Raw genomic sequence first — 22503 nt, forward strand, 5'->3', positions numbered from 1 at the left:
TACTAACAAAACTATTCAAAACAAGAATTTTTCATACTATAAAGCAATCTTGAAATTTATTTTATTCCCTTTCAGAAATATTCAGAGAAAGTTAAGTATTTCACTATTAAAATGCTCTAACTTGAAATGGACCAAATAGAGCATTAATTATAAATTGACTCAGTTTTCCATTTAAAAGAGACTCATCAGAAGCTAAAAATGTCATATTTGAGAAATTTTAGGAAAAAGCTCCATAAATAGAAAAGAATATAATGCATAATTTTAATATTAATAACACAATAAACTTTGATCTTAATTTTTGTAATCCTCAACCAAATTAACAAAAAGCTGAATGATTACCACAGCTAAAAACTCATCATATACCCTGTCAATATCTTCCTTGCAATCTTCTTAGCACATGAAATTTGAGATTCAAGGAATTCTCAGACCTTTTTGGAAAACTTCTACACTAGAGAAATCCCTGCTTTGTTGATTTCTTGCCAATTTCAAATCATCCAAATATACTAGCTAGAAATACAACATTGCCATGCTCATGTTTTTATCCCAAGATTCTTATAATAGAGTGCCACAGCAATTTTGCATTTGAATCTGTTAAGATCGGCAATAATTTTCAGTTAAAATGCAGAAGCTTTTAAATATATACAGTTTCTTGAATCACTACTTCATTCAGTAACATAGACACATACAGCTAATGGCCACACTACACAGTTTACAATACATTAAAAGTTTTAAATTTGCTTTCTTCCAACAAAATCCTAGATTTACAACTTACATGCATTAAGAAAACCATTTGCTTCCCACTTCTGTAACAGTAGCACCTTGAACATTCCTTACCAGCACTTCTCATATGAATTACTTCCAAGCATATTTATTACTTTAGCAGTTTAAAATTCTATTATTTTCAGTATTAAAAAACATAAGGCAACTTCTACTGAACTGACTGATATTTATTCCAATTATGAAGAATGTACAACAAATGGAATGACAAATATTAAATAAATATACAGCTTGTATATATGTACAATAGGAATTTGAAAAATGTCCATGTTCTAGAAAAATTAGCTTAGCTAATGAACTTAATCTACTTCTTCCATTTTAGAAGCATCTTCATCATCACCTTCAAGAGGAGGCATCTCTTCAACTACTGCATCACCACTTGCACCAGCAATTTCTTCTTCATCAATACCTAAACCTAACTTGATCATGCGGTAAATTCTAGATGCATGAGTCTGAGGATTCTCCAAAGCAAACCCAGAGCACAGCAAGGATGTCTCGAACAGCAACATAACCAGATCCTGTAAAAAAAAAATATTAAGCAAGATGTAAAGAAACATATTTAAAGATTTAAAATTTAATATCAATTTTAATTGCAGACTAGAAATTGGATATCAACACTAGAGATCAATTATTCCAGTCACTAATCCTTTTACATACAATATGCAGATTTCATTCAAATTTAATATACAAATTAAGAAACCAGTATTCAAATCTCTTCCTAGAAACTATTCAAAATTAATGTAAATCTTTTGATTCTTCTGTTTCATAATCGGATGCATTCGAGGATTGCAAATGCCATTTTCAATAACATGCATAAAAAAAATATACTCCCAAGTAGCAGTGTCAAAAACTATTCTGAAAGCCAATTTCAAACAGAATTCATGGGACAAAAATGCAGAGAAAAATAAATATCCGAGTTTGGCAAATCCATAGCCATTCGTAACCAGATGATTTCTTTTACTTCTTGTTTTAATAATTGGTTTAAGAATACAAGTTTGAACATAACATTTACTACTTAAATTTATACAAAGCAACAACCTAGATTTGGCATAAAATTGATAGTCTTAAAATCTACACTAAAACAAAGGTTTTTTTTTTTTAACTGCTGAATGTTTTAATTGGGCATGCTTATTTAAGCATATCGATTTTCTGCACTTTTCTAGTTTCACTTAACCTCTTCGCGACGGGCGAATCATATATGCATTCTGTACGGACGCATGTGAGGCCCGGGCGGTTCACCCGTGCACTCCTGGAGAACTGGCAGTGCAGATATGCATTTTAAGCTGAAACAATTTTTAATAGCCACTAGATGGCACTCTGTGTCCATTACATTTAAACTGAACGTAGTTTTAGTATTCTGACCTTCAGATTGTTTATATTCTGGCTGTTTTTGGTATTTTGCGGCTCTTTAAATCCCTGTGTGCTAATGAAAACATTCTCGTATCTGATTTATATCCAATTCCTTTTTTATTCTATTTTTTTCCTCTACTTTGTACGGTCTTTTAGGGTTACTGTGCGGAGTTTTTTAAGTTTTGCATTGCCTTCAGATATATTTCCGTTCCTTCTTTTTTTTATTTAGGAAAGCCTCACCTCCAGTCTATTATGACGGGAAGGAGGCGCTATTTATCAGAGGAAGAATACCCTAGTATGGTTAGTGAACCATTTACTAACGCAAAGGAGAGTACCGATTCATTTTCTAAGGAGTTAAAAAGTGATACTTTTTCTAAGAGTTACAAGGTGATACTTCTCTGTGCTTCAAAATTTACCACGCTCGTTTTCATTTTAAATTTTGTTACTTCTTACTGTAAAGTCTTTATTGTGTTCTTTTTAATAATTTTAAACTTTATTGGTGGATTTTATCAATTAAAACTTTAGAATAATTTGAATAGCTCTTCCGAAAAGTATTATGGAAGATAAGCAATTTTTTAAGTATATTTCCATGTAAAATAAAGAAATAAATGTTTTAAGGGCTAATTTTAAGATATATAAGAGCTCAAGTAATAATCTAAAATGATACCAAAAATTACAATGCTAGAAGCGAAACTTTTGTTTTTCTGATTTTTGTTATAAAATTAGGCTTAACAATGCAAAACCTCCGTCCTGTACAGTGACTGCCTTAGATTCTCTTCCGTCCTGCACAAGCGTTTTAAACAAAGGTGCGCCGTCGCGAAAAGGTTAAAAAGCATTAAAAAATTAAAGCGATGATTTATTTTCTTAATTCTGGAACGGTAGCGACCACTAGCAATTATGTAAAGGTGTACTGAAAGAAAATGAACAATAAATCTACACTTTGGCATATCCATTACCTTAAAATTAGATAATGGTAAGATAATGATAGGTCCTTGAAATAAAATGTTTACCTTCACAGACTTATCATTCTTGTCCACTTCAGCTTTCTGCCTCAGATTTTCAACGATGGGATGATCAGGATTGATTTCTAAGTGCTTTTTAGCTGCCATATAACCCATTGTGCTTGAATCTCTTAGAGCTTGAGCCTTCATTATCCTTTCCATGTTAGCACTCCATCCGTATTGACTTGTTACAATACAGCAAGGTGAAGTAACTAAACGGTTTGACACTACAACCTGTAAACAGACAACTTCAATACAAATCAAAAATATAATTAACAATTAACTCTGAAATTTGTTAAAATATCTTTTCACCCTTTAGTAGTTTTCAAAATACTACCTGCCATGTAAAATGAATACATTTCAGTGTTAGCCTCTAGACTTAGCAATTTCAATTAGAAAAGTTGTTTATAAGGTGCATAAAAGTGCACAGAATTCACTTAGCTTATAACAAACACTGCACAGCAACTTTTAAAATAAAAAATCAGAAAGTGAACAGTTTCCTAACTTATTCATATCCAACAAGGTCTTTTTCCTTCATTCAGAAAAAATTACTGCTCAATTTCATAGAACATTCAATTTTTTTTTTTTTTGTGTGCGTGTGTGTATTTTCAAAACAGTAAATTTTGAAACATATATCCAGATCCCTACAATTTTGACACTAAAGTCTAATATAAAAGTTTTACTTCTGGAATAAAGAAATGTCAATGATGGATTCTAACATACCTTTTCTACTCGTTTGTCCAAGATGTCTTTAATGATCTTGCATAGGTTTTCAAATTTAGCTTTGTCCTCTTCTCGCTTCTTTTTCTCTTCCTCATCTTCAGGTAATTCAAGTCCTTCTTTGGTTACTGAAACTAATGTTTTCCCATCATATTCTTTCAATTGTTGTACACAGTACTCATCAATAGGCTCAGTCATATAAATGACTTCAAAACCACGTTTCCTAACCCTTTCAACAAAAGCAGAATTAGCAACTTGGTCTTTGTTTTCACCAGTAATAAAGTAAATACTTTTCTGATTCTCTTTCATTCTGGATACATAGTCCTTCAGAGAACAATACTCATCCCCAGATAATGATGTATAATACCTTAAGAACTCTGCCAGCTTCTTTCGGTTAGTCGAGTCCTCGTGAATTCCCAACTATAAAAAAATACATTTTGTGAACATCAGTATATTCCTTTTTTAAACAAACATTGCATTTTTCTACATCATACAAAATAGGACCTATATATGCACAGCTTACAACACACATATAAAAAAATGAACTAGTTCCCTTTAAGTTTTCACAATGCACAGCAACATTATTTAAACAAAGAAAAGCTCTATTGTATTATGCCAATATGACTGGTTAGTTGATGTGAAAAAATTTTCAAGTTAGCATGCATGCTACATTAAGACAATTCTATACAACATTGAGCAGATGATAAAAGAGAAAAAGTTTTATCAGTTACCAAATAAGCCTTAATAACTACAGGTTTGTTTAGTTTAAGAAATGTCTTTTCTAGTATGCTTTAATAAAAGCTAAAAATCCAAAATCTAGAGATAGTTGGATTTAACATTGCAGTCTGTATTATGTTACTTTTAAAGGAGACTTTTCTGGAATTTTTCATACATCTTCATGTTAATTTTCATTAAATAAACCAAGGTTTCTAGACAAGTCTATGTAATAATAATTCATTGCCATAATCCAGAACACTTTTATACAAGAAAAGGTTAAATTTTAATTCAGTTTACCCTAATTCAGGATAATAGTATAAAATATTACAAAGATTTTTTTAAGTGTTTCATTTACATACCTTCAGATTTTTGCTGAACTGCTCATAGAATTTTTTATACATATCTTTGTCTTCAGCAATTTCATCAAAGAGTTCCAAACACTTTTTAACAAGATTCTTCCTAATAACTTTTAAGATTTTATTCTGCTGAAGCATTTCTCTGGATATATTTAATGGCAGATCTTCTGAATCTACAACACCTTTGATAAAATCTGTAAGAAAAACCCATTTTCAAAATGAAATACTTCATGATTTAAAAAACACTATTTTAATGGCACAGTTCTTTTATTTAACAAGACACTTTTTTTAATGCAATTTAGAACCAGATAAAAACTGAGAAAATTCAGTTACTTTTATTATTCGACAACTCATAAAACTGATTACTTTTTATGATTAAATGTAAAATTAAAGCCAAGCTCAAAAGGTCCACTTACTTAAGTAATCTGGAATGAGATCTTCACAGTTGTCCATAATAAATACTCTCCTTACATACAATTTAATGTTGTTCTTCTGTTTCCTATTTTCAAATAAGTCAAAAGGAGCTCTCTTTGGAACAAACAGCAAAGCCCTGAACTCCAGCTGGCCTTCGACAGAGAAATGTTTCACTGCTAAATGATCTTCCCAATCATTTGTCAAGCTCTTATAAAATTCACCATATTCCTCTTGACTAATATCATCAGGATTCCTCATCCAGATAGGTTTGGTCTTATTCAACTCCTCATCCTCAGTATATTTTTCCTTTATTTTCTTCTTTTTCTTTTTGTCTTTTTCTTTATCCTCCTCTTCATCTTCACCTACATCTTCAATTTTAGGCTTATCATCTTCCTCTTTTTTTTCCTCATCTTTCTCTTCTTCAGCCTCATCATCAGATACTTCTTTTTCTCTTTCCTTCTGAACAAGTAATTTAATTGGATAACCAATGAACTGGCTGTGCTTTTTGATGACTTCTTTAATTCGCCTTTCTTCTACATATTCCTGCTGATCATCCTTCAAATACAAGACTATCTTTGTGCCTCGGCCTAATGGCTCACCTAAAAACAATAAGAACATGCAAAATAATAATTACAATAAAGTTTATTTTATAATCTAATTTAAAGCAAGTCTTTTTCCAAAAATTACGCAAAATTACAAGATCCTGATTATTAGAGAATAAGGACCTAAACGACTGGCTCAAATTTGGAAGCACCTTTAATTTGCTGTCAACTATAATTAAATTATCCTTTCAAAATTTCACATTACTTAAGACTTTTGATGCATACATACAAACATTTCCAAGCATGGTCACAAAAACAAATGAAAATAGCATTATTACAAATTATGGCAATTTATTAAGAGTTTTATGGGAAGATTAGCAGCTATACTACTCAACTCAACCACTTGCAAGAAACCTAAAAATATTAAAATTTACTTAATACTGTTAGTTATTAACAGCAAATTAACATCAAGTTCCTTTGTATTTTACTACTATTTGACTACAACTTCTGAAAATTTACTGAAACTTCAGCAGATTCCCGAAAACACTATCATATTTTCCATCTTAGAATATTTAACATACACATACCTAACACCTGCACAGATAATACTAGTAATTACAAAATAATCCTTTTTAAAATTACAAACCAAACTTATAGACTGTTGGGAAAAAAAGAAATCTCAATAAGATAGATTTTCTTGCTAAGCAGTAAGTACCTAAAAATGCAAGGCATCACTGCACATTTTTTATTAAACATAATAAAAATATCATTAAAAATTCAGAATTTTGAATTAGGGAGAACTTTCATAAATGGCAGTAACTACTAATGTTTTAGTTTTACACATTTTTAGCTGTTTAAATTATACAAATTTTACTTCAAATCCATACACATGACACTCCAAGCCACTCACACCATGTACATTTAAAGCTTAAAACATCAGTGATTAGCACATTTGGTTTAAACCTCAAGGTTACTCACTAATCAATCCATTTTTCTAAACTTCTTTCCTAGCAACTATTGCATTGGCAACTTTTTATGAGCAATAAATGAAAAAATATGATAACCCTGAATACAGAGCTAAAAACACATGCCACCATAACTGTCAATTTTTTATTTTAAATTTTATGCAAATTTCATACATTACTTAAGACTTAACAGAAGTCTGATTTTGTTATAATAAAAGTGTACAATTTGTATATATGAAAATTTGACTATATAGCAAGTACTTACATTTAAAGATTATGAAATCAATATAACAGTTATGTTGTGTAAAGTGTAGATATATTATTTACAATCATATAGTGCAACTAAACTAATTTTTAGCAATATATATTTAGCAAACTATTACATATAAAATAACAAATATTTAGCAAACTATTACATTTAAAATAACAAACATATCTTGAGAATAATGTAAAAAGATCTTTTTTCAAAGTGTGCCTTCTTATTTAGTAGTTTTTACACTTTGTACTTAACGACTCAGAATGCCACTTGAAGCAAGATAACTTATGATAGCAATTAATTTTAAATATAAAATTATAATAAACTAGTAGGCAAAGGATACACAAACGAGTTTAATGCAAAGTTGCCTTAAAACTTAAGCAGTATGGAATTTAACTTTCAGCAATTATAATGCAAGACTGAAGATTACAAATCTTGCATCCTAGTAATATTGCCTCAAATGGTAATATAAGTACAAATACCTTCACAGCTTTAAATCATTGCTACATAAAGCTTTCATATAAAATTGATGTGGACAGACTTAGCAATGGAAGGTGCAGAAAAATAACCTAGATTCCTTAAGTCAAATGCAGAATTCCCCCCCCCACTTGTTTGGCACTCTTTACAAGAATAAGAAGATTTTGATTTTGGTTAATTTTCTTTGACTTTTTAAGTGAAAATAGGTCGATGGGCACATGGATACCGAGTATGAGCAATTCTGCACTTTCTCCCATTCCTCTTCTAAATATTTTATCTAACTCATAATTAAAAACACATCGTTTTTTCCTCACTTATTGTAAAAGGGCAAATATAATATATAGAGATCTGCATTTAAAAAACTACAGTATTATGTATAAAACATGCAGGCTAGCAGAAAGAGGATTCCTTCAAAAAGGACTGGATAAGATTCACATCACATATAAGGAAAACCACAAAAAAGCAGGCTGAATTACCAGTTATCAGTGGCTTAATCTGCACCATTTGTAGATTCCAAAAAACAGATCAGTGGCTTATCTCCACCATTAATGTATTCCAAAGACAATCACAAGCTACAAGTGTTATTATATGTTATCACCATTGGCATGATTTGCTTTTTTGGTTTATTAAGATTATGGCAAAGCACACTAGGGCTATCTGCCCAAGGGGAAGGATGCCTACATGGAGGACTTAAGGTAAACTGGCTGAATACATGTTACACATGGGAGAAAACCACAAAAACACCCATGCAGCCAGCCTGTTCAGGTGATTAGAACCTCGGACCAAAGCACCAATGTTCAGAGACTTTACCGCTCAGCCACTGGTGGGCCCACCATTAGCATAAAAACTACTCAATTTTATCTTTTAACTTATCATAAATTACTTGTAATAAATTTAGTGATTAAAAACACACTTATTGATATTATTAACCATTTATATGCATAACTTCATTAAATTAGAAAGTATATACAAAAATTATTTTTAATTAAAAAGTATGGTAAAATCCTAGTATACGGTGCAGCCTTGGCGCAACTTTGAAAATTATCGCCAATACCAAAAATGATCCAAAGAACGTCTATATATATACTATACACTATATACTATGTGTGTATATATATAACATATATACTATATACATAGTATATACTATGTTTAACTATATATTTTCTTTGAATGACCCATTAACTACTCATCGCAATGTCCGGTTTTTACTGCTCATCATAAAGTCGTCAAAAGTAGCCAAATCCTGTGTGCACCGGATACTAGGATTAAACCAAAAGTATTTCTAACACTGGTACAAAATTTACTTGTTACATTAATTCAATTTACTTGAAACTTTTTTCTTACTTTTAACAACAGAATTTAAGAAAACTGTTAACACATACTAGCTTTAAAATCCATTTATTAGTCTTCATTTCAATTCAAATTTCATTATGCTGAAATAATGGCAGTTTTTCAAGAATTTATCTTAACAGTATTAAGTGTTGAAAATTATATCTTAACAGTATTAAGTGTTGAAAATTATATCTTAACAGTATTAAGTGTTGAAAATTATATCTTAACAATATTAAGTGTTGAAAATTATATCTTAACAATATTAAGTATTGAAAATTATATCTTAACAATATTAAGTATTGAAAATTATATCTTAACAATATTAAGTATTGAAAATTATATCTTAACAATATTAAGTATTGAAAATTATATCTTAACAATATTAAGTATTGAAAATTATATCTTAACAATATTAAGTATTGAAAATTATATCTTAACAATATTAAGTATTGAAAATTATATCTTAACAATATTAAGTGTTGAAAATTGGTAAAATCCTAGTATACAGTGCAGCCTTGGCGCGACTTTGAAAATTATCGCAAACACCAAATGATCCAAAGAACATCTATATATATTATACACACATAGTATATGTATATACACACATATATATATTATATAAATAGTACATACTATGTTTAACTACATATTTTCTTTCAATGACCTGTTAACTACTCATCGTATATGTACAGTTTTTACTGCTCATCACTAAAAGTAGTCAAATCCTGTGTGCACCGGATACTAGGATTACACTAGAATTTTTATTTAGTCTAGATATATTTATTGTTAACGGGTTTTGATGACAATCTGCCATTTTTCTCCGATCGTCAAAGCCGGTGGCAAGATAAGTTTACAGCTAAATCGAATAATCGCCAAGGGGACCAATACTAGAGCTACATAGACTCCAACTACTACGGATTCTCCGTAGTTTCTACGGAAATTCATGAAAAACTACGAGCTACGAAAAGTATGAAAAACACTACGGATTTTACAGAAGCAAGAGCAGGAGAACCAGTACGCAAAACGGAACCAACTAATTCATCCGATGATTTGCTGAATACTCGTGTTATCATATATCACGTGTTGAGTGCGTTCCCAGTTTTGAAGAATTAGCCAATCGTAGATCAGTAACTCCAACCGTTAACAACTTATCAATAGTTCCACCCAATTGTCCGTCTCCCAGGTTCCTCGCTGATGCGTGTTTAGGCTGCATCGTGTGGTTTACGGCAAGAGCTTAGCGTGTGTCTTGTGAACTGTGAATCAGGTGAAAGATTTTTAATCATAATGCTGTCTCGAACAAAGAAGCCAAAATTATCAAAGCAGAAGTTTAAAAATTCATATTCTTCAGAATTTCCATGCATTAAAGCATCCGAAATTTCTGTGAATCACACACACTGCAGTGTATGCAACAAAGACTTCTCAGTTGCTCATGGCGGAAAAGATGACTAAACGGCATGTGTTTTCTCAAAAGCATATAGAACTTGGCACCATAAAATCTAAAGAAATAACAAATTTTTTAATAAAAGATGATGAAACAGATCCTATAAAAGCCGAATGCTATTTTGTTCGTTTTTTAATTAAACATAATCTACCGCTTTCTGTTTCGGATCATTCCAAAGAGCTTTTCAAAGCAATGTTTCCGGATTCTGCCATAGCAAAAAAATTTAGCTGCGGTCATACCAAAACTGCTGCTATTGTGAAAACACTTGCAGAAAATACTGTTGCTGATATTATAAAATCAGTGTGCAGTACATCATTTTCTCTAAGTACTGATGGAAGTAATGATAACAAACTGTACCCATTGGTTATAACATACTACAGTAAAGAAAAGGGAGTGATAATTACTTCATTGATTTCTATTTTAGAATGCACGAATAATACAGGAGAAGGTATTTTTAATTGTATAAATGAAAACTTTAAAAACAAAGGTTTAGAATGGTAAAATTGCTTATCAATTTCTTCAGATAATGCTAGTAATATGATTGGAAAGTTTAAAGGTGTAGCATCATTTATCAAAATGCATCAACCAAGTATAATCACCCAAGGTTGTCAGTGCCACCTCTTGCATATAGCTGCAAAAAAAGCTACTGAAAAATTAATTGGCTCAGAAATTGAAATGTTGATAGTAGATATATATTTTTACTTGGAGAAAAGCTCGAAACGGAAGCATAGCTTTAAAGTTGCTCAACAAATTTTGGGACAGAATGCAAAATCTCATAAAATTTTGAAATATTGCAGTACGAGATGGTTGTCTCTTTTAGAATTTTTGAATTTCTCTTTTAGAATAAATTTTTTGGAGATAAACCAGATAACAGTGAGAATGAAGGAAAGAGATTGCAAAACATTAAAAAAATTTTACAGTCACCAACCACCAAATTGTAATTGTTATTTTTGAAAAATACTTTGCCTTTGTTTATAACAGTAAATATTAATTTGCAACAAGCTCCTTATATACGTAAATTGAGAAGAGAACTTTTTGAACTCTTAATGAATTTGTTAGATTCGTAAAACCATCAGTAATTTCTAAAGAAAATGAAGATGTTACTCTAATGTCTATTCCATTTCAGAAGTATAGTAAACAAAAAGAAAATGAAAATTTAGTGATTGGTGCCAAAACAAGACTATATTTAAAAAATGCCAAGTTGAATGAAAGTGAAATCATTTTTCAATTCTGTGCAAGCTTTTTTTGTAACTGCATGTTCATATATAATTGATAAATTTCCACTGAGTGATCCATTTCTAAAACATGCTGAAGTTGCTGACATCAACTTGAAAACTGAAGTCTTATTTTCATCTGTTCTTTACTTGAATACTTTTCCATCCATTATTGATGAAAAATGTCTGAATCAAGTAGAAATTGAATTTTCCATGTATCAAGTAGATGGTTTGAAAGAAATTTTAGATTTGCATATTGATATAGCATGGGGAGAAATTGCCAAATTAAAAAATATGAATGGGTGTATTAAATACAAAGTACTGCCTCCTGTAATGCTTGCTGTCTTAATACCTCATTCAAATGCAGCTTGCGAAAGAATTTTTTTCTATTGTTAAAAAAAATCAGACTGAATTTCGACCAAATTTAGGTCTTAAAACTCAAAGGTTTTGATTGAAAAAATAAATATGCAGGCAAATGAAGAACTGTGTTATAAAATAACATTCTCAAAATCAGAACTTAAGCTTGCTAAGCATGCTACACATAAATCTTTGCATTCATAAATTATGCATATTTTGTTTATTAATACTTATATGTATCATTCTTGGTTATTTAAATTTTATTTCCCTGTAGAAATCATATCCAGAATAAAGATATGATTTATAGCTTCTGATTTTTTCTATGATTAGTAGTGATTTGAAGTACTTTTTATTGGTGAATGCTTGAAGAGTTAAAAGAAAATTTCTAATTAAATGTGCATATAATTTACAATGTATATTTTTAATTATTCAGTTTTATATGTATATGGATTTTAAATGTAATAAAATTGATTACAATTAATTATTAATTTAAAATTAATAAATGGTTAATTACAACATACGCTACGCACACATTTTCAAAGTTGTAAAAATGTCGTTCGCGCGTTGACTACTGACAAGGTTTGCTGAAGGTTGGAGTCTATGGAGCTATTCCAATAAAATTATCCCCTTGATGAACAAATTAATCACTGAATTCACACACTAAACAAGCATTCACAAACGACTACACATTTATAACAACTTTTCAACATCGTTAGATCAATACTTAAAATGCTTTTCTAAACAAACTTCCAACATGCATTCTCAGCTATTCTTAATATATTATAATTACTACTGCAATTATAATTACTACACTAAATAACTTACCATGATCAGGTCGAACAATGAAAGATCCACCAGCTGATGATTCCCAAGTATACTGCTCGTCATCGTTATGTTTTGATGTTACAGTCACTTTGTCTGCAACTAAATAAGCAGAGTAGAAACCTACGCCAAACTGTCCAATCATAGATATGTCAGCACCAGCCTGCAGTGCTTCCATAAATGCTTTGGTACCAGACTTTGCAATTGTTCCCAAGTTGTTCACCAGATCTGCTTTGGTCATGCCAATACCAGTGTCAATGATGGTCAAGGTCCTATCATCCTTGTTCGGAATGATTTTGATGTACAGATCTTTGCAACTTTCCAATTTACTAGGATCTGTGAGGCTCTCATACCTGATTTTGTCAAGTGCCTAAATAAAAAATTGACATGGTTAATGCAGGTACTAATTTTTACATCACATTATATTTCCTTGCATCATCCAATGAACGAATTTAAAGCATAAACTTGCTAGTTAAGACGTATTGTATTAGCAGCAGTTATGCTAACCGAAATTAGAGCCCTTCGGTAAAACTGAAATAATCTATAACCAATTAACATCTTTACGACGACATCAAATTATGGTCACGTTGTGCGACTTCGTAAATTACCTCACTTAGTTTGTCAATCTTATGAAGTTACAACAGTCAAGTATGAATCAGAATTACTTACATCCGAAGAGTTTGAGATCAGTTCCCGAAGAAAGATTTCTTTATTGGAATAGAAGGTGTTGATGATTAGGCTCATCAACTGAGCTATCTCAGCCTGGAATGCAAACGTTTCCGCATCATCGTATTCTTCCTGCATACGAACTTCGTTCTCTTCAGGCATCTAAAATGAAAATTCAGAATTTCAGCCATTTTGCTTCATAACTTTCTACTCGTGTATCAGCCATATTGTATAAGGTATTACATACTGATCAACACTGAACCACTAATTTAAAAACTTTCGGTACTTACCTTTGCTATTCAGAAATTGCAATATAACCAGCAATGGAATTTTCTCGCACGAGAGTAAGTTAAATATGCCGCAAAAAATTCGCTGTACTAAGAGCGTACGAAAATGAGTATAACCTGACCGCAAACCGGCTTAGCACTGATATATATAGTTAACTGTAACAGTACGCGAGACGATTTCGTAACCTTTAATCGGTTTTGTGAAAACTTTTATTTTTTCACTAAGACACTCAAATATCTTACGAAAAACATGTGTATAATTTTCCTGGCATAAAATTGTATACTTTTGAAAAGCAATAAAATAAATTTTAGAACTATTTACCGGAAAGCGGAGAAGACACCGGTAAAGGTACTATTCGCCGGATACTTCCAGAATATTCTATGACGTTCTAGAACGATCGAGGATGATCCAGAGACGGAAGTGACGTAATTTTACGTGTGGCTACCGGTTTTGATGTTTGGGCGCGATATTTTTCTTGATAGAGGGGTTTTTAGAAAATTGAGTGAAGCGTACGATTTATATCGCTAAAATGGTACTGTCAGTTTGATTTTAAAACTGTTAGTAACATTTTTTTGATTTTAAATTACGCGTAAGAGATCAGAAATATTTATTTTAAATATCTATGAATGCAAACAAAAATCTATTTAAATTTCTCATACCGTTTTACGAAACAATGGCTGCTCTCAATGCTTCATAAATTTTCTGGAAGATTTTTAAGATTAGGATATTTTTCAAAATCTCTCTTTCAGATCAGAATCAAGTAAAAAATCGGACATGTGATATTTTGTTAATTTAAATGCATTGTATCTGAAATTATTTTTCAATCTTTTGCAATTTTTTGTGTATTCGTTAAAATTTTCAGTTTCGCGGGTTCTGAGGTATACTTTGTAACATTTTAAAATATGCATAATATTTAAGGTGCGTAGAAATTCCAAATACTTTGTCTTAACATGAAGCAAAATAAATTTTTTTACAGACCGACATTTTCAAATGTTCTGTGTCATAACAGTCAGTAAATTGTATTGTAATTTGAGTACTTTTATAGATCATTATTTTAAACACTCTCCTGCTTATGAAAAATTTATTAAACTTAAGAGTAACGACACTGTCGGAAGTAAATTTTCAGTCTCATTCTGCTTAATTACTTTTATTCCGAAATTAAATAACACTCCTCTAGCGCTGTAAAATATGCCATCTGATTTTCGATTTAAAAAAAAAAAAAAAAAAAACTTAATAAATTCTTCATCATACTCTGTCTTGTTATAATGGGCAATGAGCTGAGAGAAACAAGATATAGTACGTATTATGCAATTAGTTTCATTTTGAATTTTTGATTATAATACTGATGGTTTAGTCCATTACTATAGATTAAACATGGTTAATAAATATTTAGTAATAAATAAGTTAAAAAACAATAATTCTTTTCATTTGTTTATTTTAAATGTATAGGCATATGGCATGCTGAGATGACATCCCTGTTTCTAAATGAAACTCTCCGATGTTTAGAATGACCATCGTGAAAATAAAAAATTTAGCCATAAAAATCAGGGAAAATAAACCTTTTTTGTTCCTCTTATTAAAAGTCTTTTTATTTGCTGTTATTACATGGCGCATAATGAGGAATTTTCAATCGCTTTCCTATCGATCAAAATAAAAAATTTCAGATCTTCTCTTTTTTGGTAGTATTGGAAAGTTGTCTATATAGTTTTAAAATTATCACTTTTATATCCATAACTAAACCATCAGATGCATATCTCATGGCATTGTACGAAATGAGATTATTGCAATATTATCTTCAAATTTCATCCTAAATTTTGCTACCCACAGTTAACATTTGCATTATCTGTACAGAAGGAAAATTTAACTTCTGAGAATCAAGATATTTTATTATTGACAGTCAGCAGCCTATTTTGAACTTACTTTTATTTCAGTTAGGTAAAAAGGATATGTTTATTTAGTATTTTCTTTTTAAAGAGGTCACGATGCATAGTTGGCAAAGTTGTAATGTAAATATTTCAAATGTTGCCAAAGGCCTACATGTTTACTTTAAAAAAAAGAGTGTAGTTTATTTTTTATGGGCAAAATAGTAGGTTTCCAAACTTAAGAACTAGTCCATTTCTTAAATAAGTGATAACATTATGAAACTGAATGCACAGGTAAACATGAAAATACAATTTTAACTATTACTTATTATATTTTAACTTCAAACTCAAAACATTTTAGGAACTGGTTCTGATGAACCAATTGAATCCCACCAGTTATTGAGGCACAGTAGAGCTGAAGAATAAACGAAACTTGTAATACTTCTTGATGCCAGGGCATTCTTCACCATGTATTGGAGCCCATGCCATGCAATACGATTAGAGCAGCCACATGACATATGGTGTTATAAAAGCCAGAGTTGCCGCTGTGAGCATCCAAAAAAGATCGTAAAATGGCTCACTAAAAGCCATGACTTATTAGATATTGGGAGATTTATAAAAGACAGTTACAGTCCACTTGAGAAAATTAATTATTGTAGTTTGTGTATCCAAACATCAGGGATAAGAGATATCTGTTTATGTTTATTAATTGCAATTCATAGCCTCTGTAAGAAAGACTTTTATTTTATTGTAGGACAAACTTATGCTATCTCACAAGTTTTAAAATCCTTGTTAACCCTCTGAGCGGCCAGGGTTTTCGCTGAGAAAGCACAAATTTTCCAAAACTACTATGAGAACAAATTATTTTTCTGATTTTAAAGTAAAATCTCTCCTAGTATTTCATACCTGGATTTGTGTACTTTTGATATATTGCCTTAATTTCTTTGACATTTTAATATGTACGTTCTTACAGATATCACAAGAAAATATTCTAGGCCATATGTATATATATATATATATATATATATATATATATGGCTTAAAATATTTTCTATCAGTAAAGAGGTATATATATATATATATCAAGCAAGGTAGTAATTACAATTTTGAAAAACTAATTTTGGTCTAGAAAACATCTTGCGCAATATGCTGCAAAATAAGTAAAATATAAAAAAATGTAGTAAGCTTGCCTTACCAAGAGCTGCTGCTTCAAAAAGTTCAACACGTTTTAAAAAATTAATACATATGAAAATCAAACCATTAAACATGTAAAACATTAAAAAAACAGAATCAGATAAAAATCATTACAGATTTCTAAAATATATAAAAAATTAAATTGTTAATATTTAAGCTTGCAGGCCCAGCCCGTATGTTTTTTGTATATTTAGGACTAATAGCTGACCGCTATTTATTTTCGTTTTTATTTTGATTTTATTTTTGATTTTAATTTTGATTTTAGTCTAGATTTAAGGTGTTTAGGTATTAACATATTTTAACACCTTAATGTGTCATTCTGTGCGGACGCGTCGGGAAATTGGAACAGAGAATTGAGACTATTAAAATTTCCAAGACACTTTGTCTAAATTTAAAAAAAAAAAAAAAAATTTTGTACCGAAAAAGTTTCAATTGTCTGTTTTGGCGAAACGCGTAATGGGGTTAGCTTGATTCGACGTTCAAATAAATTAAATTTCCCTTGAAAAGCCAGTTTGGAAGTCAAGTTGGGCTAATTTACCATTTTCCGCTTACCTTTTTTATCTGATTCTGTTTTTTTAATGTTTTACATGTTTAATGGTTTGATTTTCATATGTATTAATTTTTAAAAACGTGTTGAACTTTTTGGAGCAGCAGCTCTTGGTAACTTTTAGGCGAGCTTACTACATTTATATATATATATATATGTGGCCTTGCTGCTTAGAGAGTTAATATTAACCTTCCAGCGGGCGCGCGTATGTGTGAGATGCACTAGATATTAATTCCACATTTGTTTCGTAGCCCAGAGGCCGCTATGACCGTGTGTCCTTGGCTATTCTCTCCTCTTCATTCATCCTTCTCTCAGTCGTCTGCTGGATTTTGAGGGGTTAATGGGAGTCTGCAGATTTACTATTTGTATTCCAGAAATACACGTGACCGTTGAAGTAAGTTTTTGTTATATCTAATTTCTTTTTTTTTTTTAATAGAAAATCTTTATTCTTTTGCATCTAAATCTTATGATTTTATATAATTTATGTGCATGATTACTTTTAATGATAAAATACAAGCACTGTATGCATCACATACGTGCAACCATGTATGATATTTTTGTTCTTTTCAGTTATGGCGAATAAAAGAAAATGCTTGACATGAATGACCCGAAGGGTCTTGAAATTATAAGAAATCTGCTTTTATGTGACAGTGATGACGATGAGGACATTACTTTATATGAAAGCAGTACAGATAAAGAAGAGCGAATTTCAGAAAGAGAAGGTGATTCAGAATCGGAGATAAGTGCAGAGAGCAATTCTGAAGGGGAAAATAATGATTATAATTCTTCCGAAGTGTATATAGCTTATCAAAAGAAAAACAGAAAAGTCATTGATTCTTGGACATGGCATGAAGAACCGTTTAAGAAAACTAAATGAGTGCTTCATAACACGTGTTCATGTTCCTGGAATCATCGGTGAAGCTAAATATCTAACAGATATTTTGTATGTATTTAAATGCCTCTTTACTGATAGTATGATAGAAATCATCGATGAAGGTACGAATAAGTTTATTTCTCCTGTGAGGTCTAATTATTCTCGTATAAGGGACAGCAGAGACACGGATGGAGCAGAAATAAAAGCTCTTTTGGGTAGCTTAGCTGGTATTTATCATGGTAACAGAGTTAATCTTGAGGAACTGTGAAGAATGGATGATTTTAAAGTAGTAATGAACTTGAAGAGATTTTTGTTTTTACTAAGAGCTTTATAGCTTGATGACATAAACACAAGAGCAGAACGATAAGGAGTTGACCGCTTGGCTCCAATAAGAAACATTTTTGAAAAGTTTGTCTCTAATTGCTAATCTCTGTTCACTTCGAGAGAATATCACAATCGATGAGAAATTAGAAGGATTTCGAGTAGATGCTCGTAAGTTTTACACATACAATATGGAAATTTATGCTGGAGCGCAGCCAGATAGATGATCCAGTACTATTCCGTTTTGAGGGCCGTAAAAAAATTGCAGCGAAAATGTATGCGCAAAAGTGCCAAATCTAGCAAACGTGCCCATTTAACAGTGTGCCAAATCTAACATACACGCTGATTTCAGATTGCGTAAGTTTATATAGTTCTATATTTCTTAAGACGCCATTGAAATACTAGTTTAATTTTTAAATCCTTTTTTTGATTTTAATTTATTTATTTATTTATTTATTCTTTGGATATCCTTAGATTTAACAATTTGGGAATTGCCCATGATGAAAAGTCAGCAATAGAATTTTGGGTAAAGTGCAAAATCATCCAATACTTGACGAATTTTTAAGAACTGCACGTACTCGGTATCCATGTGCACATCAACCTATTTTCACTTTAAAAAAAAAAATCCTAGAATTGCACAAAAATATCACTGCGCACACTTTGGACTTTATCTATGTACACATCGAGCTATTTTAATTTAAATAGTAAAAGAAAATTGACAAAAATCCAATTGTTTTTACCTTTGTAAAATGCGGCGAACAAATAAGTGAGCGATTCTGCACTTTACCGAGAATATTTTCAGAGAAAAGGCATCATTCATTATAGAAAATTACGTTTGAACAACCAACGAGATGAAATTATGCTTTAGCGATAAGTCAGTAGCGAAATAGCGATGCAAGCATCCATTCAGTTATGTTTAGCATTTTTTATATAAATTCTAATAATGATCTGAAATAGTTATTTACTCTTATGCTCACATTCAGTCATGTTTAGCCTTTTTCATATAAATTATAATAATAATAAAGTATTATATGAAATTAACCTTTCATCTAAATGAAAACATCAATCTTAGATAGTGTTTTACTATTATACTTCCTTTCTTGCCGCAATTATTTTTGGCAGTATTGGCATCAACAATAGTTTGGCGATTTTTTACAGCCCTCGAAACCGAATAGTACCGATGATACTTTTTATGTAAGCAACAAACCACAAGATGTTGTAAAAAGGTTGACAGAACCTGGAAGAAATGTAACCACAGACAACTGGTTTTCAAGGTTTGAATTAGTATGGGATCTAGATAGAAAAAAAAATTGTCATTTGTAGGTACTTTGAAAAAAAAAATAAACCTCAAATTCCGAATCAGTTCAAGCTGACGTAAACTTGGGATCCCAATACCAGTCTTTTTGGATTTAGAAAAAGTATGACTCTTCTCTCTGATGTACCTAAACATTATAGAAACGTCATATTGATTTCAAGTCTTCATGATGACATAGCAATAGATGAAGATACCCATGACCAAAAAAAAGCCTGAGATTATCTTATTTTATAATTTTACCAAAGGAGGTGTGGATACAGTGACAAACTCTGTGCTTCTTACAATGTTGCCAGGAACAATAGGCGTTGGCCTCTTGTAGTTTTCTTCTCTATGCTGAATATAGCAGCAATCAACAGCTACATAATTCATTCAACAAACAATATTGAAAAATTATTTAGAAGGCAATATCTGCGAAAGCTAGCAAATGCTCTTGTGAAGGGAAACTTTGAAAGAAGAAGCCGTACCTCTCTGCAAAGTGACCTGAAATTAAAATTGTTGAAACGAAGAGCAGAATTAGATGTTGTTGAAGAAAGGACATTAGGGAAAAAAAGATGCAGGCCCTGTCAAAATGACAAGCACTAGAATTATGAGGTTCAGCTTTGAGATTTGTTTAAAATTCATTTGTCTAGAGCACTGTGAGCATATTTGTTCAGACTGCAATGAAGTGATTATGAAATTGATTTTTTTTTTGTAATATTTAATGTAATACTAACTGATTAAAAATACAAAAGTTCAGTTGAAATGTTTTATTTTCCTTAATTTAAAGTTAATATTGTTTAACTCAATTGTACTTATTAACATTTAACTATTTACAAAATAATTTTAATATTTTTGCTCTGGAAAATTTATTTTTTATGATAGTGTATCTAGGAAATACGTACGACCTTTCTTGTTGGTGCAGAGGGCGTACTCGCTGGAAGGTTAAAAAGAAGAAGCGAAAAAAAAAAAAAAAAAAAGGTTTGCATTTTAAAACATATTTATACCACTTACATTCTTCAGTGCAGGCATATTGATTATAATTAGTCTTGCACTCATGAACAATGCTGAATCCCAGTTAAAACTTATGTAACGAACCTTTTGAAAATTAGTAGAGATTTTAACCGTGGATGTTCATCTTCCCATTTACTTTAATGAAATAAAAATGTGTAATTTCATAATAATCTTTGTAGTTATATATTACTGTTTTTGTTTCCCTCTTGCTACATAGTCTGAACCAAGGAAAAAACAAAAAAAAAACGGGGGGCAAAAGATTAAGACAAATGTAGAATACATCAGGAACATAGGTAACTTCTATATAAAACATTGATTAACATATGTGGATAAATTCAAAAGTAATGAATGGGCCTCTTAAGATCACTGAACCAGTTGTCTTCAAAACTACCATATTCTACCATAAATATTTATTTTTTTTATGCTTAAATGATCATTTGTCATAATTATCATATCAGCTTTCAAACGTAATTCTCAAATTTATATTAGTAGTTAATATTTTTATGGTTTAACAATGACCAAATTAAATTTCTGAAATATCTGTAGCAGATTAATCAGAAGTGAGCCTGTGAAATATTGGATCAGTTAAAAGGTTCTGTGGTGTTTTGATGATATATATAAATGGAGCAATGCAAAAACATTAGAAAAGTTTATTGAATCACATAAGCAGCGTTTTTTTTTTTTTTCTATTACTGTGCTGTCTGATGTTGCCATTTCTGCAGCAGTTGGAAAATTTCTTTTTCAAAAACTCATTTACTCAGGCTTATTTGGAAAGAAGTTATCAATATGCTGTTTGACTGTCTTTAAAGAAATGAACTCTAGGCCATTCAGATAATTTTGCCTAAAGTTACCTAAAGAGATGAAGATCCAAAGGTGCAAGATCTGATGAATATGGGAAGTGACACACAGAGTCGTAGCTAGGGTTTTCAGCGCCCAGGGGCAACTGAAGATTTCGCGCCCCCTACTGTTTGCCAACGATGGGAAACAATTAATTCTAAAATGTCGTAACATCGATTTGGCGCCCCTTGGATTCTGCGCCCGGGGACAGATGCCCCCCTTGCCTCCCTCTAGCTATGCCCCTGGTGACACAAAACCCTCTCTCAAAATATATTTTTTCTCACATTCATCAAAATCTGGGGCTGAGCACTGTCATTATGGAAAACAACGTCTCAATTATTAAATTTTTTCCAAATTTATTGTCTGATTTGATGGCAACAATTCATTAGTGTACAATTTCTTTGTAATCTTACTATCCCCCGAAGCATTATTTTTTAGTTCTTCTCTCAGATCTTCATCAATAGCATTCTGTCCATTTACAGCACAAATTTTATAAGTAGTCTCACTAGCATTTTTTCCTTTATTAATGTAAAAGAACTTAATATAACAAAAATGAACCTTTAAGTTCTCCGCTCTTAGCACCACACTGAAAAAAAATAATAATAATTGGCACACCACATGTTTGAGTTACACAACGCAAGCAGAAGAGACCTTGTTTAAACAAACAATTCGATCAATTTCATTCGTCATTGGCAGTAACAATCTGAAAAAAACTACAAAACTTTTATAAATATCCAACATATTTGAGATCTGAAAAAGTAGAAACTACATTTTTTTCATATTTGTCATTATTATGTTAAAATATATGCAAAACAAAAACCTGAATTAGTTATATAACAAAAATTAGAGTTAATAAATTTTAATA

At 30.9% G+C, this 22503-nt stretch overlaps 1 protein-coding gene and 1 long non-coding RNA gene across 6 annotated transcripts; one reads left to right on the top strand and one right to left on the bottom strand.

The window, feature by feature from the left end:
* Positions 1–926: 926 nt before the first annotated feature.
* Positions 927–13855, bottom strand: Hsp83 (Heat shock protein 83). The gene is made up of 8 exons (XM_085825737.1): positions 13701–13855; positions 13414–13572; positions 12748–13114; positions 5338–5934; positions 4925–5115; positions 3852–4268; positions 3138–3362; positions 927–1295 (listed from the first exon to the last, which is right to left on the bottom strand). The coding sequence occupies exons 2-8, from the start codon at positions 13570–13572 to the stop codon at positions 1077–1079; spliced, it is 2175 nt and encodes a 724-aa protein (XP_085681863.1). The 5' UTR covers positions 13701–13855; the 3' UTR covers positions 927–1076.
* Positions 13856–14094: 239 nt separating this feature from the next.
* LOC146995168 (uncharacterized) lies at positions 14095–20553 on the top strand. Of its 5 annotated transcripts, none has more exons than XR_015043589.1 (3): positions 14095–14230; positions 17553–17695; positions 17872–20553. It is a non-coding gene; the product is annotated as an uncharacterized LOC146995168 (long non-coding RNA). The 5 variants fall into 5 exon arrangements; XR_015043591.1 differs by having other exon boundaries at positions 14138–14255; XR_015043588.1 differs by having other exon boundaries at positions 14152–14458.
* Positions 20554–22503: the final 1950 nt, after the last annotated feature.

The sequence above is a fragment of the Stegodyphus dumicola genome, chromosome 10 (assembly GCF_044657685.1).
Source record: "Stegodyphus dumicola isolate Sdum_Otavi_A_Nest chromosome 10, ASM4465768v1".
NCBI lineage: Eukaryota > Metazoa > Arthropoda > Arachnida > Araneae > Eresidae > Stegodyphus > Stegodyphus dumicola.